This window comes from Ctenopharyngodon idella, chromosome 15 (genome assembly GCF_019924925.1).
Source record: "Ctenopharyngodon idella isolate HZGC_01 chromosome 15, HZGC01, whole genome shotgun sequence".
Lineage (NCBI taxonomy): Eukaryota > Metazoa > Chordata > Actinopteri > Cypriniformes > Xenocyprididae > Ctenopharyngodon > Ctenopharyngodon idella.
This window is the reverse complement of record NC_067234.1, coordinates 26,021,506-26,038,414: the sequence shown is the minus strand read 5'-3', so window position 1 is coordinate 26,038,414 and position 16,909 is coordinate 26,021,506. Positions and strand designations below refer to the sequence as shown.

General features: G+C 35.6%; 2 protein-coding genes across 5 annotated transcripts; both read right to left on the bottom strand.

Annotated features, from left to right (window-relative positions):
• Positions 1–29: 29 nt before the first annotated feature.
• Positions 30–9,734, bottom strand: gkup (glucuronokinase with putative uridyl pyrophosphorylase). The gene is made up of 23 exons (XM_051861360.1): positions 9,544–9,734; positions 9,260–9,366; positions 9,138–9,182; positions 8,819–8,972; positions 8,616–8,687; positions 8,255–8,343; positions 6,177–6,333; positions 5,987–6,064; positions 5,017–5,108; positions 4,825–4,930; positions 4,659–4,738; positions 4,351–4,419; positions 3,833–3,893; positions 3,717–3,733; positions 3,463–3,520; positions 3,276–3,368; positions 3,132–3,192; positions 2,566–2,679; positions 2,427–2,484; positions 2,242–2,310; positions 1,964–2,027; positions 1,763–1,834; positions 30–862 (listed from the first exon to the last, which is right to left on the bottom strand). Exons 1-23 carry the CDS (start codon positions 9,598–9,600, stop codon positions 776–778), a joined length of 1,860 nt encoding a protein of 619 aa, XP_051717320.1. The 5' UTR covers positions 9,601–9,734; the 3' UTR covers positions 30–775.
• Positions 9,735–12,121: 2,387 nt separating this feature from the next.
• On the bottom strand, positions 12,122–16,614 carry usf1 (upstream transcription factor 1). Of its 4 annotated transcripts, none has more exons than XM_051861361.1 (11): positions 16,471–16,614; positions 15,991–16,057; positions 15,822–15,871; positions 15,560–15,705; positions 15,080–15,193; positions 14,838–14,988; positions 14,609–14,696; positions 13,831–13,889; positions 13,645–13,739; positions 13,384–13,512; positions 12,122–12,771 (listed from the first exon to the last, which is right to left on the bottom strand). In XM_051861361.1, exons 1-11 carry the CDS (start codon positions 16,541–16,543, stop codon positions 12,682–12,684), a joined length of 1,062 nt encoding a protein of 353 aa, XP_051717321.1. In that variant the 5' UTR covers positions 16,544–16,614; the 3' UTR covers positions 12,122–12,681. The 4 variants fall into 4 exon arrangements, with proteins under 4 accessions (XP_051717321.1, XP_051717323.1, XP_051717322.1 ...); XM_051861363.1 differs by having other exon boundaries at positions 14,642–14,696; positions 16,471–16,613; XM_051861362.1 differs by having other exon boundaries at positions 15,590–15,705; positions 16,471–16,613.
• Positions 16,615–16,909: the final 295 nt, after the last annotated feature.

The following is a 16,909-nucleotide window of genomic DNA, read 5'->3' as shown; positions in this document are numbered from 1 at the left end:
TTCCATGTAATTTCAATAGGCTACTAACGTAAAGTGAGTCAAAAGGATTTATTTGATTCATTAACATAGCGACAAAATGGGAGAAATGTTTGGTAGTAATTTGGTAGTGTCGACTATGATAATGCATAGATATAATTAACATCTTCCATTCGCAATCACGTCTTACTGAAATAAAGTAAACACTTTTGTCTCTGCACAAAAACGTCTTTACGACACAAGAACAGGATGGGTGTGAAAGGCTACCATTGGAAAGTCAATTGTTTCTCATTCTCATTTCTCACTGAAACGTACAACAATTGGAGCCCCACCTATTGCTAAACAATTTCCTGTGATATAGAAGTCTGAACTAGGAAAACACTGACAAGTTCATTTAAACTCAAGTTCAAAATTTAAGTTAAAACAAATATAAAGGGATAGTTTACCCAAAAATTAACATTCTGCCATCATTTACTCACCCTCATGTTGTTCTAAACCTATATGAACTTACTTTCTTCTGTGGAGGACAAAAGATATTTTGAAGAATGTTAGTAACCAAACAGTTTTGGCTACCATTTACTTCAGCTGTATGGACAAATAATAATAATAATCTTAAAATATCTTCTTTTATGTTCCACAAAACAAAGGAAGTCATACAGGTTTGTATTGTATATTGTTAAAAAAAAAAATATATATACAATTTTGGGGGTGAACTATCCCTTTAAGCCATGTTCCTTTAGCAGAGCCTTTATATCACAGCTTCTTGGCCAACAATTAATAAAACCTGTACTTTAAGTGATCAGTTCTGACCCTGCACTGAAGGGTCATAAGGCACAATAACACAAAAAACACATCCTGCCTCTTGGAAAGCCCTCTTCATCTCCACCTAGAGGTAAAACATGATAAAGATGTTTTTACACTGGGGCACATAAATATCATGTGTATTTTTCTTCCTTTTTTGTTCATAAATTAATTTACAATTCAGCAGTTACTTGTTAAAAGATCAAAAATATATATCACTTCAAAGTTAGTTTTAATTTCAAATCAGCCAGTTACAAGATCTGTTTATGATAGGTGATGCTGTTTTCACATAATGTTAAAATTAGTGTAATTACAAGTTCTAGACTAGTTAAAAAAAAAAAAAAAATGCATAAAACTCATAATTACATTAGAATGTCAGACATCTTTAACTTGACTGTTTTAATGTCATGTAAAAACATCCAAAATGGTAGCATTTTAACAGTTTGATAGCTTACTAGCTTACTTATTAGCTTACAAAAGTTTGGGGTCTTTTTTTGAAAGAAAGAAATTAACACGACAGGCACAACGGTTTTCAGCAATAATAAGAAATGTTTCTTGAGCAGCAAATCAGCATATTAGAATGATTTCTAAAGGATCATGTGACATTGAAGACTGGAGTAATGATGCTGAAAATTCAGCTTTACCATTATAGGAATTAATTATATTTTAAAATATATTAAAATAGAAAACAGTTATTTTAAATTGTAAAAATACTTCACCATATTACTGTTTTTACTGTATTTTTGATCAAAGAAATGCAGCTTTGGTAAGCATAAAAAAAAACATTTAAAAAATCTTAGACACTTTGAAGTTTGAATATTAGTGTATAATTATTTTTGATATAATTTTATTATACATAATGGTTAACAGCTCTGAGTAGAATCCTAAGTTAGTTGCTGCCTCCTAATTATGGTAATTCACACATGTCATAAATTAAATTACAAGCATTACAAGCATTATATAAAAGTCAAAAGATCTTCCATACCAGTCGCTCTTGGTTCATACACAAGCCCACCACAGCACCACCACTGCCGGGCAATTTGACTGCAGATTCAAACTACACAGACAACAAAGAATCATTTAGATGTGCTGCTTTTCTCTGAAGGTCAGATTACTTTAAGGAATAATTGCGGCAGTTAATTCACCAGAGATCTTTGAGAAACAATGCACTGACACATTAATTTACCTGTCTCGCAAGCTGTACCATTTTCAGATTTCCAGGGCCCAAGCAGTCTTCAGTATACACCGAACTGATAGACAAAATGCAACTTTAACAGCGGCATCTGATTAGCTATTTTTAAATGAACATATTAAAATCCTGTTTGATTTAGACCACATAATGAAGGATTTGTTGTTGGTACTTTTAGCTTAAATCTACAACATTAACCCACAGTTTAGTGACATTAATTTAAACCTCTATTCAACTTTGTTTGAGAGTTTGATAAATGGACTAAAACATCATACCGCCGTAGCTCAAAGTTTTCATCCATGAGCTGTGCGAGTCTGGGCCAGTCCTTACACTGGAAGGCAGCTCTGCATACGGTGACAAAAGCATCTTTAAAGCACTTTTCATTGACCATCTCTTATTGTGAATTCCATATGAAAAGTGTAAAGCAGCAATTATGACCAATGCTCAAAGATGAACCAACCGGGCTTGGTCTGTGAGTTCAGCAAACGATTTCATAGCTTCAACCACAGCAGAGTCACCTGTCCAGAAAGAACAAGACTTATGAAAAGCTTTATTTATTTACAATCAAGACATAAACCAAGACATAAGGCAGGACTCACCGTTCAACCAGCGCTGTCTAACATTACTGTGAATCCGTCCAGAATCACTTGGATCGCCCAAGTACGCCAGCCAGAACAAGGGAAGATCGTTCATGTCCAAGGGAATGTATTCTCCTATAGAAAAGAATAGTTTGATGTACAGTACAGCCGCTTAAAATTCAGGTTTCTATAGCAAATGCACTACCGTTTAAAAGTTTGGGGGAAAATAAATCTTTAATCCTTTTATTCAGCAAAGATGCATTAAACGAATCAAAAGTGACAGTAAAAGTGACGGTTCTACATTGTTACAAATTTTTCTACTTCAAAAAATGCTGTTATTTTGAACTTTCTATTCATCAAAGAATCCTGAAAAAAATCTATCATGGTTTCCACAAAAATATTAAGCAGAACAACTGTTTTCAACATTGATAATAGCAAGTGTTTAATGAGGACCAAATCAGCATATCTGAAGCATATACTCCTGTCAAAAACATGCAAAAACTTCTGAACAGTAGTGTACATCCCATACAATAATGAAAAATGCTATTTATATTGCCCAGAATAATATTTCTGTTCAAAGACAGTACCATAACCCCGCTCGTCCATAAGCTGTTTGTTGAAGTCCATGTAAACCAAGCCTTCATAGACCTATTAGAAAAGTTAATACAGAGAAAGTCATGTTTCACACAGTGTAAGTCAAATTAATCAAAAATTAATATGAATATACATACCTGCACAACTCGATCCTGTAGACCAGCTGTGATGAACAGCTCATCCGTCTCTACGTTGAGGATGAAGTTGGCTCTGACTGGTTTAGGAAGATCCTGACACAGGATAAAGTTTATGTAAGCTAATAGGTTTTTCCTACATAAAAAGTAGTTCTAAATCTGTCCACTGATTGGTGAATGCTGAACATACGTTGTCTGTGATGTTGTAAAACTTCATCAGGCACTTCAGTGTGGCAGACACAATCGCACTACAAAGAAAACACCCAAATTGTACTTTTAGAATATTCAAATTTGACCCTAATAACAGCAGATGAAACAGCGAGTGTGTTCACACTTGAATAATGCTTATAATGCTTCTCCTTTAATTACAAATCAAATAGACATGAATGAGCTTTGGAGAAACTGTTAATGTTCATTGAAGTTTGTAGTCAAAGTTCTACTTACCTACTGCCAGCTAAACCCTAGACATCACCAAAGAAATGTAGTACAGTGTTATTCCACATTCTTAGAAATTCAACTCTAGATAAATAACTGCAAATATCATTAATAATAAGTCTTACCACTTGCCGAGGAATGTTTGTGTCATACTTGAGAGTAAAATTCTGCTTGGACAGAGCAATGCTGTCAGCATAAAAGAAAGAAAATATAGTCAGTGTCTTTATCATTCCAATTACACAACAGATCTTCTCGTCTGTATTATTTCATATATCCATATTGTAATGGATTATCGAAAAAGAAAACTAGCGGTTGTGGATTGAAATTTGCAAAGAAATCTGTGATCTCCAAAATACTCATAGATTAATAATTATCTTAATTTTTATATATCCTAATGATATTGAAAACATATTTGTCAAGTTGCCAGACATGACTAAATGTATTGCTGTTCAATTACAATGAAGAGACAAAATTATTTGTCTATTTCAATATAGTACAATATAGAGACACTTAAAGACTCGTATTGTATTTGAGGCACTGCCATTGTATCACCGTATTGTCTACATGAGCCGTTGGTGATTGGACCCTGATAATCATGACTTTAAGAAAATGTATTTACTCAATTATGTTAATTGGATCTCACCCTTGTTCAGAGCAGAACTGGTAAAACTTTTTACAGGTGGCTTGTAGCAGTCTCAGACCTCCCAAATACCTGTAGGACAAATAAATTAATATTAATAGTTATAATAATTGGTTTTGTTGTATCGCAAACATTCTGCAAAATATCTAATTTTTTGTTCCAAAACTCAAACGGGTTTGGGTCGACATGAGGGTGACTAAATGATGACAGAATGTTAATTAAATGTAAATGTGAATTGTTCGTTTAAAGTGTCCAATTTGTTGAAGTCCATGCAAAACAATAAAAAAAAAAAACTTGATGTTTGGACAAACCCTTCTTTCCGGCTGATCCGAAAGAGATCCTGCAAGCTTCCGAACTCCGTAGGGTCATTCAGAGGATGAGGTAGAAGGACCTTAATAAAAACATTGAGATGGATGAAGAACAGTGCTTTCCTTATGTCTTATCTCAGTCTGTTCTTTTTTTTTCTTTTTTTTTTACCAGAGCCTGGCTCTCCATCAGTGTGACCTCAGCCCAGAAGTTAGCAATGGTCATAGCAATGGTTTTCCCATTGAATCCATCAGAGGGGTTCCCCATGAGTCCAACCCTATGAGTCAACACACAGACCTATGTATAGTGATGAAAAGCAGGTAGGTATGTGTGGATACTACTAGCAAATGTGTTCTGCCTGACCTGGCATATGAGCGGCATGTGATGGGTTTAGATGGGGACAGCTGCTGTTTTGAAGAATAGTGAGCGAGCCATTTCGTGTAATCAGACAGACCCTGTAATAACAGATGCTCAATGCTTAAAATGCTCAACATAACAAAAAAACATAACAAAATTTACGTTTAGAATAATGTGGTATACACCACCATTTAAGGTCAGTAAGATTTTTTTAATTGATATGTGCATTCAGCAAGGATGCATTAAACTGAAAAAGTGACAGTAAAGTGATTTATAATGTTACAAAAGAAGTCAAATAAATGCTGTACTTTTCAACATTATACTCAAAGAATCCTGAAAAAAGTAGCACAGTTTCTACAAAAATATTAGGCAGCACAAATGTTTTCAACATTGATAATATAATAAGAAATGTTTCTTGAGCACCACATCAGCATATTAAGGTCCGTTCACACCAAGGAAGATAACTATGATGATAATGATAAAGGTATAGTTTTAAAAATCATTGTAAATATAAAAGAATAGAAGAGTTCACATAAGTTCACAATAACAGCACAGAGTAACAATATCGTTGGAGTCACTTTCAGAATGATTTTTTTCCAGCTGAAGAACAATAAAAACATTGACAGCCAATCAGAATCCATTCCGCTTTAAAGAGCTTGAGCATTTAAAGTGGAAGACAACAAACCTGCAGCGTGTGCTTAGAATAAACAGAACGATATTGTGCGTTGGTGTGGACATTAATATGGTTATCCTTATGATTATCTTTATAGTCATATTTCTTGGTGTGAACGGGCCTTTAGAATGATTTTTGAAAGATCATGTGACAATGAAAACTAAAGTTATGGCTGCTGAAAATGGCTGTTTTTACTGTCAACTTCTTTCAAAAACATTTGAAAAATCTTACCGACTCCAAACTTTTAAAAAATATCATATAAATATATAAAATTAACCTAAATAATGTTACATTCGTACCCACCACTTGTCCAATTAGTTGAAATCCTGTTGGTAACTTCATCCCATAAACAGGAACTTTCTCCTCATTTATAAGCCATTCCTACAACCAATAAAATCCTATTTAATATTTAAGTTGATATTAATGTAATGACACAGAAACAAAAGCTTGATGCTTTACATTTTAAAACTCAAGGATAATTTAAAACATTTACCCAAAACTTGCCAAAGGTTCTATCTTTAACGTCTGGGTGTTGAAGAAGGAATTCAGAGATGTACAGTAAGGACTCTTTGCGCAGGCAGTAGAACACCACGCTGGCCAGACGAGATGCGCTGACGCCCTCCTGAGGCTTCTCAAGGAAGCGCATGACCCTGCACATAGATTCAGAAGCTTGTAGTGAATGCTTAAAGGGATAGTTCACCCAAAAATGAAAATTTGATGTTTATCTGCTTACCCCCAGGGCATCCAAGATGTAGGTGACTTTGTTTCTTCAGTAGAACACAAATGAGGATTTTTAACTCCAACCGTTGCAGTCTGTCAGTCGTATAATGCATGTCAATGGGAACTCCATCTATAAGAGTAAAAAAAAATCATGCACAGACAAATCCAAATTAAACCCTGCGGCTCGTGACGACACATTAATGTCCTAAGACACAAAACGATCGGTTTGTGTGAGAAACCAAACAGTATTTATATCATTTTTTACCTCTAATACACCATTATGTCCAACTGCCTTGAGCATCCGGTTGGTGAGGTCTAAAACCGTGCTCTGATGACGGAAGTGATTTCTCGCGTGTATATGTCAATGAGTTCGAGCAATCACTTCTGGCATCAGAGTGCATTCAGACCTCACACACCAGATGCCGTGCATGTGCTCAAGGCAGTTGGACATAGTGGTGTTTTAGAGGTAAAAAATGATATAAATACTGTTTGGTTTCTCACACAAAACAATCGTTTCGTGTCTTAGGACATCAATGTGTCGTCACGAGCCGCAGGGTTTAATTTGGATTTGTCTGTGCATGATTTTTTTTGACTCTTATAGATGGAGTTCCCATTGACATGCATTATACGACTGACAGACCGCTACAGGTGGAGTTAAAAATCATCATTTGTGTTCTACTGAAGAAACAAAGTCACCTACATCTTGGATGCCCTGGGGGTAAGCAGATAAACAACAAATTTTCAGTTTTGGGTGAACTATCCCTTTAAACTCAAGTGGTGCTCACCCTCTCTGGATGTCATGGGGTTGAGCTTGACCTAGTCCAACTCCACCTCTGTGGATCTAATGGGTGGAGGGATGGAGTTATGGGTTGAGTTAGGGTGTGGTTGGACCTTCTAGCTCCACCCATTACACCCAAATTACATCTAGAAAGGGGGAGCTGGACTTCATGCACCACCCATGGCTGTTTTATTTTACTTTTTTATTCAGGCCTACATATATGCTTATAAACATAAGCATACATGTAGAAGTAAAAAAAAAATAGTCTGTAAAAAATTTACTGTAATTAATAAATATTAATAAATAAAAATAAACTTTAAATAGCAAAGTGCCATCACAAATGCCATTTATTGACTGACAGCTCTCCTGTCCCCATGTTGAGAGAAATCGGAAGTGCAGAAGTGTTGTGTGTGCTTTGTAAACATGATGCTTACTCTAGATTATATCTAGACTAAATGTGAGCATACATTTATTCATTTTGATTCCAGAATGGCAGCACAGCTGAAAGGCTTGTTTGTTCGAACTGCGCCCTCTACTGTACAGGCGTGAATTTGCATTTCCTTCAGCCTGAGGCTTGTTCATTTCACTTTTGGTGTGAAAGGGCCTTAACATTTGCCAAAAATAGTTTTTTTTTTTTTGTTATAAAAACAACCAAACAGCCCAGCCCAGATGAGAAAAAGTAATGCAAAATTAACATAACGCACTACTTTCCTTACTTTCCGACTTTGCATTTTAAAGAAACACTTTTTTTAACTTATGTTTACAAGTATGCTTATATAATACTTACCTGTCTATTTATGTTTAATGAATACATTTCATTTTACTATTGCCGTCACGATGTCACTTTGCTAATGTCATGTATGATAATGTCAAAGACATATTTCCATTTAAATGAATGAATGATAAAGTACTAAACCCTGCTATTTTAGAGTACATGGCAATGGCCATGGAACCCCAAGTTAAAAAAATATATATAAAGAATCTACTAAGCTTGGCTAATTTTATAATATCAGAGGGCACTTTTTCCATGACAACACAACAAAAATAAAAGCAAAGATGCTGTCATGTCTCACCGATGGGTGTTCGGACAAACTTCAACAATTCCTCTGGAGTAGCTCTTCTCTCCTGACTCCAGCTCATAATATATAGCAAGTTCTCCAGGCTGAAGTATCAAATTGTAATAAGAATTAAAATTGAGTAGAAATGACAGAAATGAGTTTTAACAAGTTGAATGAGTGGAAAATAATGAGATAAAGTTATGAAATAATGATAAGTGAGAGTAAATACAGTTGTGTGTGTGCAGGACAAGCATTTCGCTATGGTGCAAGCAGGAAAGTACAAATCAGTACAAACCTGGTTGGGTCACTATGTTTGACATCTCACCCACAAGAATCAACTTGTGACAACAGAGTCAATATGATAAGTCTCTCTTACCTTAGATCTGAAAAAGCGAATGACTTGTGCAATATCAAAGTTTTGATCAGCACAAAGCATGTCTCCTGCGATCTGCAAATGCAATATGCAAACACACAATTGAAAACAGCCCTTCCAAATTAAGATTGAAGTCAAATAAAACAGGATTTGGAAAAAGGTGCTACTAAATGGATATTATGAAAGTTCTCAATGCTGCATCATACCACCATAATGTCATCTTGTAGCTGTCGGCTTCGGATGGCCAATTCAAGGTCTGCAACAGCCCCAAGTCTGTCATCCAAAGTAGTGCTGCCATCATTCACAACATTCTCCACTGGAAAGTCATTGGCTGTTGCCCATCGTTCATAGTGCTTGTATCTGAATTGAGTGCAGTTTTGAACCAATATACATTTTTAAGTAAGTTTAATGGCTGATATTGTGTATCCTTAACATTCAAAAAGCCACACTTCCTGCCCTTATTTACACAAAAGAAAATGTAAACATTGCAACAAACCAGGTTGGCAAATAACAAATATGACTTACTTATCAGCATTCGTGACTAGATAAACTTCACTGAAGAGCTGGCGACTGGGAGAGAGGGAAAATACTGTGTTGCATTAGTTTGCATGGAAAACACCTTTCACAATGATGTTATAATAACTCACGTGTTGACGGTTTCCCACCAGAAATCCAATATTTTCTTTCCCCCAACTCCAGGTAATAGAGCTTTTGGCACACCGGTCAGATGAGCATACAGACCTGTAACATCACTCTTGAAATATGGAGACATGCTTTGTGAACATTGCATTGCATTGCATCTTTTCTTTTTTGTTTTGAATGGAAATAAACAATGTGGCATACAAGCGCTCACTGCAAAATGACACCAAGTTTTAAGAAATCATAACCGTTTTTGCAGCTCACAGGGAAACGTTTAAATCAGTTGATTTACCTTTATCTGTGTCTCTAAAACCGTGCCGTGCCCTGCAACTAACAATATGCAAATCATTGCTCCGGCTTATTATTTATTATTTATTTGAAATAGCAAGGCATAATCCTTCCATCACGGGGTCCGTAGGAAGTCCATAGTGCAACTAATAACACAGTTACAACCATGAACTGACTCACGTCACCGGAAACTCTACTAGTCCTTAAAGAAACAGGCTCATGGTTTCATTTGTTATACGGCAAGCCGTTTTAACATTTAGTAATTTAAACGAACTCGTGTTTGTTTGTATATTAGTATTTATTAATTAGTAGTAAATAGTGACTAATATACCATTATTAGATACTAGTACTTATTCAAAAGACACAATAATTGATCCCATTTTTATTAGTAATAGTTCATATTTCACTAGTTTTGATTGCATTTTACACACTGAGTCCAAAATTTTCATTTGCGTTTTTTCGTATTCGTGATCCTAAAAATTCGTCACGCACAGAGACCTTGCACATTGAGTTTGATGCATAATAATTGAAAAAATTCTCAAAATAATACAAAATGAAGTCTTCAAGCAGTGAGCATAATTTAGTTGTCCTCTCACTTCTAAAAAGACAAAAAGAAAGAGGAAATATTGGGTACATCCAATCCTGAGATTGCGTAGAGAGGAAGGAGAGTTCCACCTCATCAAGGAGCTGCGGGATTATCCCGAGCGTTTCAAAGTTTACTTCAGCATGTCAGTGCCTCAGTTTGATGCTTTGCTAGCGATACTGGCACAATCTGTCTTTATATTCTTTCTCTTTCCGCACTTTGTTTGTCATACAGTGCTACTGCTTTGTGCTGACGTGGATCAACTTGTCAGATGGCATTGGGGATTTTGGCGTTCGCGTACGGTGGCTCTGAATTGTCAAAACATCTCTCAAAATGCGTAGCACGGATGTGAAAAATGCAGAAAATCTAACCTGATGCGAATTTTTTTATGACGGACGAAAGTTTTGGAGGCAGTGTGTAAACATGATTGACGCAACGTGAGGTCACATTTATTTTTTAACGTGCGAACATTTCGGAGTGTGCAAAGGCCTTAAGTAATGACTAGTCAGAATGGTTACATTATACATAAACTAAAACACACACTAGTTTCTAATACAGTGCAACGGTCTACTACATTAGTACTAGGATACCTGGAAGGGTTACTAGTAACCCAAGTATTCCAGTTTTCCAAAGATACCCAGATGGTCTACTATTTCCGAATTCAAAGTGCAGATCCATGCACACTCTAATGACTAATATTGGCCAAAACCCATTGTGCGTTGGACAAGGATTCAAATAGAACTACAAACACAGCGGATGTGCGAGATTGACGGTTAAGGAGTTTCAGTGATTAATAATTAGCATCTAACCTAAATAAAAAAATATTTATTTAATGTTATCCACATTATATTTAATCTGCAACAACCTTGTGAACTTTTAAAGATATGTTTGGTCATTAACTTTTTAAATGCATCACAATGGAAACCTATTAGGAGTTTTCCGCATGAAAGACTCGTGACTGGCAGATGAACATGCTAATACATTTCTCTCCGATATGGTAGGACATTAAATTAAATTGAATGTGGAGGATTTTAACTTTGACCAGATGATTGATAGGGCAGTTAAAACGGTGACAGGATGCACATAACTAACCGACAGAACGTTCTGTTAAAGATGAAATTATAACAAGGTAGTATGTCCCAAAGCTTGCCTACTATTCTGCTACACACTCAAAAATATGCACTTTTTCTTCACAAAAACAGTACATACTTTTAGGGCATAATATAATTGGTCAATTGGGATGCAGCATTTATTCCTGGAAGGCTAGAGCTATGCAGAGTATAGCTTCAACCCTAATTAAATGCACCTAATCCAGCTAATCAGGTCCTTCGAGATTATTTGAAAACTACAGGTATGTGTGTTGGAGCAGGGTTGGGAACTAAATTCTGCAGAACTGTGGCCCTCCAGAAGCTGAGTTTGCAAACCCCTGCTCCAACTCCTCGTATAGGACATCAAAAATGTGCAGTGTTGGGGGTACTCCAGGACTAGGATTGGGAACCACTGTACTAGTACATAATGAATTAGAATAAATACACTAGTCACCTCTGGAAATAAATACTAGTACCAATACTATGTACAAGTATCTATTAGTTACTAGTAAAATAAACAAAGATATTAGTCACTATTGGATTACTTACTATTAATTTTGAAAACAGTACTAGAAACACAGATACTTGTCTTTTTTTTTAACAAATAAATGTTAAAATGGCTTGCCATAATGTCCATGGTCATATAGCGGAAGGTCTAAGAACACTAAAAGCAGGTTCTTTAAGGCCTGAAGTTCAGCATGACCCTTGATTTTAAGTCTTGAGCCCTTTTGGTTACCAAATATATGGTATTTAACAAAAATAGACAATAATATCTCCAGAAATCAGATATATTTTTTCTATTTCTGTTAAATAGTAAACATTTGACAAATGAAAAGGCTTAAGACAACATAACAACATACACTGAGATGTTGTAACACAAAACATTCTTAAACCAGAATCTACAAAAATGGTGTAGGGGAAATTTGTCCATTTATTTCAGTACTCTGAATAATTTTGGCTATTTAGTACTCTGAATAGTGAAATCTACTATGATACCATACCATGTTGTGAATTGTCAGTTAATAGGCAGTTATTTTACATGCTCATTATTCAAACAAATTAAATTGAAAAACCTTCTGAAACGTATGACATATATGAAAAATGCATTCATAACACAAATATTTTACATTATTTCCACTAATTTAGAAGTAAAGTACAAAATGAACAAATTCTCCTGACCTGTCCTGGTACATAAAAAATGAATGCTAAATTACATTAAAGTATGGGGGCATGAGGATGCAAAAAATAAAAAAATAAAATATGTACATAAGGCAAGATCCTGATGAGGAATCATCACCAGCAGTGGCTTGCACAGACCTTGGCACGCCACTGATCACCAGTATATTCAATACTGCATCATTTAAGTCCTGCATTAGGCATTGTTCAAGGTTGTTAAAAAAAACTGCAGAAATGTGCCATCTCCAGCACCGAATGTTTTTGTTCTAAATTTCCAAAACTCCAATATCCTTCTTCACTGGGAATCTGCACTTGCTGCTGCAACTATGCCGTGCTGTCGGAGTTGGTTCCTCAAAATCTGATTCTTAGATTTCCAATCTTCCACCTTTAAAAAAACAGCATGACAAAATAAAACTGTCAATGAGAACAATACAAAAGAGAGAAATAAGAAAAATGATAAAGATAGCAAAACATGTCATGTCACCTTTATTTACTGTATATAACGCTTTATATGATACAGATTGTTTCAAAGCAGCTTTACAGTGATAAACAGGAAAATAATGATTAATGATGCAGAAAGAATTCAATTCAGCTGTTAAGCAGCTCTAAAAAAAATAAAATACTCTCATTATTCAGCTGATGTCATTTCAGCGTTTATTCAGTTCAGCAATTATGAAATTCAATTCAGCTATAAAGCATCTCTGCAGAAATGTGATCTCATCATAGAGCTCAGTTCAGTTCTCATCCAACAATGTCTAAAATGTTGATCTTGCTTTTGCCAATTCATTTTTAAATAACAAATTAGTTTTTAAAACCTTTACCTGTGATTAATTTTGAGATTTAATTGATTTGAAATTAATTCAGGTTCACTGTATGTTTTTAAACTAGGATCAAAATTATGATTAAAGCGCAACTGAATTATTAGATAAACCTGAATTATTATATTAATTTAATCTAGATTTAAATTAGCCCTTATTGGTGCAAACCAGTAAAATACCTCTTGCCGTAACAGCTGGTTATCCATCCTCAACCTCTCAAGGCTGTTCATTTCATCTCCTAACCGGCTGTTACTTTGTCGCAGCTCTTGAATATAATCGCAGGCCTTTGATAGAATCCCACCTTTACTCTGTAACACACACAACAGCAAAGTCAGATATAATGGGGGTTATGCGCAACAAATTTCCATATTCCGTAGAACAGGTTGCATCGCTTCTGGATCAGGTCTTTTTAAAATTATATTCACAAAACTAACACATACCTGTCCAGTTTTAGTGGAATCCATGGTGCAGTCTGGAATTGTTTTTGAGAGCTGAACAATCCAGTTGTTAATTTTGTCTCTACGTCTTCGCTCAACTGTAAAGTGATTTGAAAATAATCACTCATAAATATCTGACACAACTAACTGCATGTAATTTTCAATCATTTTTCAGTTGAAAACATTTACCTTCATTGTGCTGAGCTCGCCTTTTCTCATCTCTTGAAGTTCTTGGCCCCTCTGACTTACTGCAAATATTGAAAAAAGTGTGTTACAACTGTTTTTTTTTCTTTGGGATCATATGCTAATCCATGAATTCAAAATGTAAATGTCTAGGGAGAAACACAATGAGTTGTATTAGCAACACTTCAATGTTTGGAAATACAAATACAACAGATATCCATTACTTTTTAATTTATTTTGCAAAAAAAATTGATATTAAGTCTTGTTTTCTGTGAAACTGATCAAAATGAAGTGAGTTTATGTGAGTTTTTTTTTTTTTTGCAATTTTTCAAGACTTCATTTTACATTTGGATCTCAAGTAAATGTATTTTGATTTAAAGATGTTTAGATATTTGTATTGGAAAACAGGACAAAAATACTGAGGAAGATACTGGGTCTCATTCACTATGCATGTGAACACAAAAATTTGTGTGTGAAATCTGTGTACAGACCATGCCATAATTATTAGTAAATTATAAGAAAATTCTTAGTGAATGAGACCCATTAATTTTTTGCAATGCATGCAACATTTAATGCCATGACTTTATGAATTTAAGACTTTCTGCTCTGATTTAAGACCTTTTTAAGGCTTTAATTTGTGTAAGGGTGAACTAAGTTTTTATGATTGTTTGTGGTCACTAAAAACATGTAATGCAAAATAAAGATTGCAAAACAGCAATAACTGAAATGTATAAATGTATTAAACGACTGAGTGCTTTTAAGAGGCTGGAAAAAGCAACATTACGCATTGTAAGGTTGTGTACGAGGTGCAATAGACCTCTGGTTGGCTCCAGTAAGGACCTCCTGCGGGGACATCATAACATACAACTGACCTAAAGCAGGAGCAAAAAACAAAACAAAAAAAATATAAAAAAAAATCCAGGCTGCTTTGCAACAGAACTGCACTGTTGTGTATTCATGCAGATAAGAGAAATTGGAAGTCATCATTTATGCTGAAAAGGGTTTGATGGTACCTGCAGGAGCACTCTGACTAAGCAGAGCATCTGAGGCCTGAACACCGGTCACCATTGTGCCTGCTGCAGCGTCTGAGATAGTAGCGGGATAATATGTGTAATGGGTTTCTGTGCCATCTCCATCTAAGCCTTCTGACTGAGAGAAAACAGCCTGAAAAACATATTTAAATAATACTGAAATTAGTTGTGATCAGATTTATTTCAATTATCTATTTCAGGTAAAATAATAAGTTCTTTTCCACCTGTGTAACAGGCTGCGTTGTAGCCGGAAACCCGGTCACTACACTAACAGCTGTTGCACCGTCAGTTTGAGCTTCCAGCTGTCCATCTGCGACCTGGATTACGCGATATGTAACCTGAAGAAAATTAAGATGGTAAATTATGTTATGCAATATAATCTTTCAGAACTACACTTGTCTAGTACCTAAAGTGAAAAAAGAGAGATCACTGCTAAATCTTTCTGAATCGTGCATCAGAAAGAACACCCTATGGGAACAATTTAAACCTGGTGATAACATCTGTCTGGGATGGACAGTAGCACTAAATAAATTTGTAAAACCGTTCTCCAAAATTCATGTTTGGGGTATATTTGCATGCCACAGTGTGTGTGTCTTGACTGAGCACTTGTGATCAGATGGCCGAGACGAATGTCACTACCAGGTGTTAACTAAGCCTAAGTTCTTACTAAGGTTTGAATGTAACCCTTCCTCCCCATCTCCTACCTGCCCTGAGGGAGGGTACAGCTCCCCTACCTGCCCCCCAGCTCCCTCTGTCTTGAAGAGGTATTTAATCGGCTGCTCCGAGGAAAACGTAGAAGCAGACTGAATGGTTGTGATTGCCGACGGGTCCTCTGCAGTAGCAACTGCCCCTGAGAGAAACACACACACACACACACACACACACACACACACACACACATATCAATTCTCAAAATATATATTTTTAAAAACTGACATTACTGTATCCTGCTTAATCTGATAATACCTTCTTCAATGACTGGGACATTGACATCAGGTTCAGAACTTTTCTGTTGTCTGGAAACACAATATATTTTAGACCATAGTGTAGTTAAAACAGTGTCATTATAATTTATATGTTATAGTGCAAATATTCTGATCATTTAAGATCAGTGACAGTAATACTTGCTACTAACCCTTTCATATCCACAGTCAGTATGTAACAGGAAAACTGTGTCTTTACTCCCTGTTGCCTGACCAAATCTGTAATGGATCCAATAGAGAAAAACAACAATTTGAACGTTAGCATCAAATTACTTGTGATATACACAGATAATAACCGTTATTAACAGAAATGGCCAACAGGAGTCACTTCTTACATTAGTATTCTGGTTGTGTATTACACGGTAATTATTTAAAAAGAAATAAATATTATATTACAGGCAATAGGCTAACAAAAATCTGCATATAAAGGGATTTATAAGCCATATCAATGGAGATGATAGACTCAAGGATAGCTAGCTAGCTCACCAGCGCTATCTGCAAGCTTAGACAAATAACCAAGCATGTTTTAAAAAAGCCACGTAAGCGAATGAATAATTTGCATATACATACAGCCATTATATAATAGGTGTTGAAATAAGAAAAAGAAACATGGGATTTAATTTACATCTCACCGTTTACTATTCTCGTGTCGTCTTGTTTACAAGAGGAGTTACCGGGCGGTTCGGGTTGTGCGCATGCGCACATAATCGGCTCCAACAGGACATCATCGATACTGTCTGTCACATTAGTATGGGTATCATTTTCTATAATCGAATTTAACAAACCTGTTCTTCTGTTGAGCACGTAGACTATTCGACTTTGTTAACGTGTAACTGTAATTGTGCAATTGGAAGCGTATAAGCCTGTATTGTCTGAAATAACAAACATGACTTTAAAAAAAAAAATCTTATGCAGAGAAGTAACCCCTGAGTTATGCCACTGAACAGATGTGGAGTTTACGTGACACAATTTACTTGAGGGTTGTGTTGTCAAGAGTTTGTCTGGAGGAGAATAAAAACGCTGGACGGCGCCCGGGGTTCGATCCCATTGCTGGGAGAATTGATTCTAAGT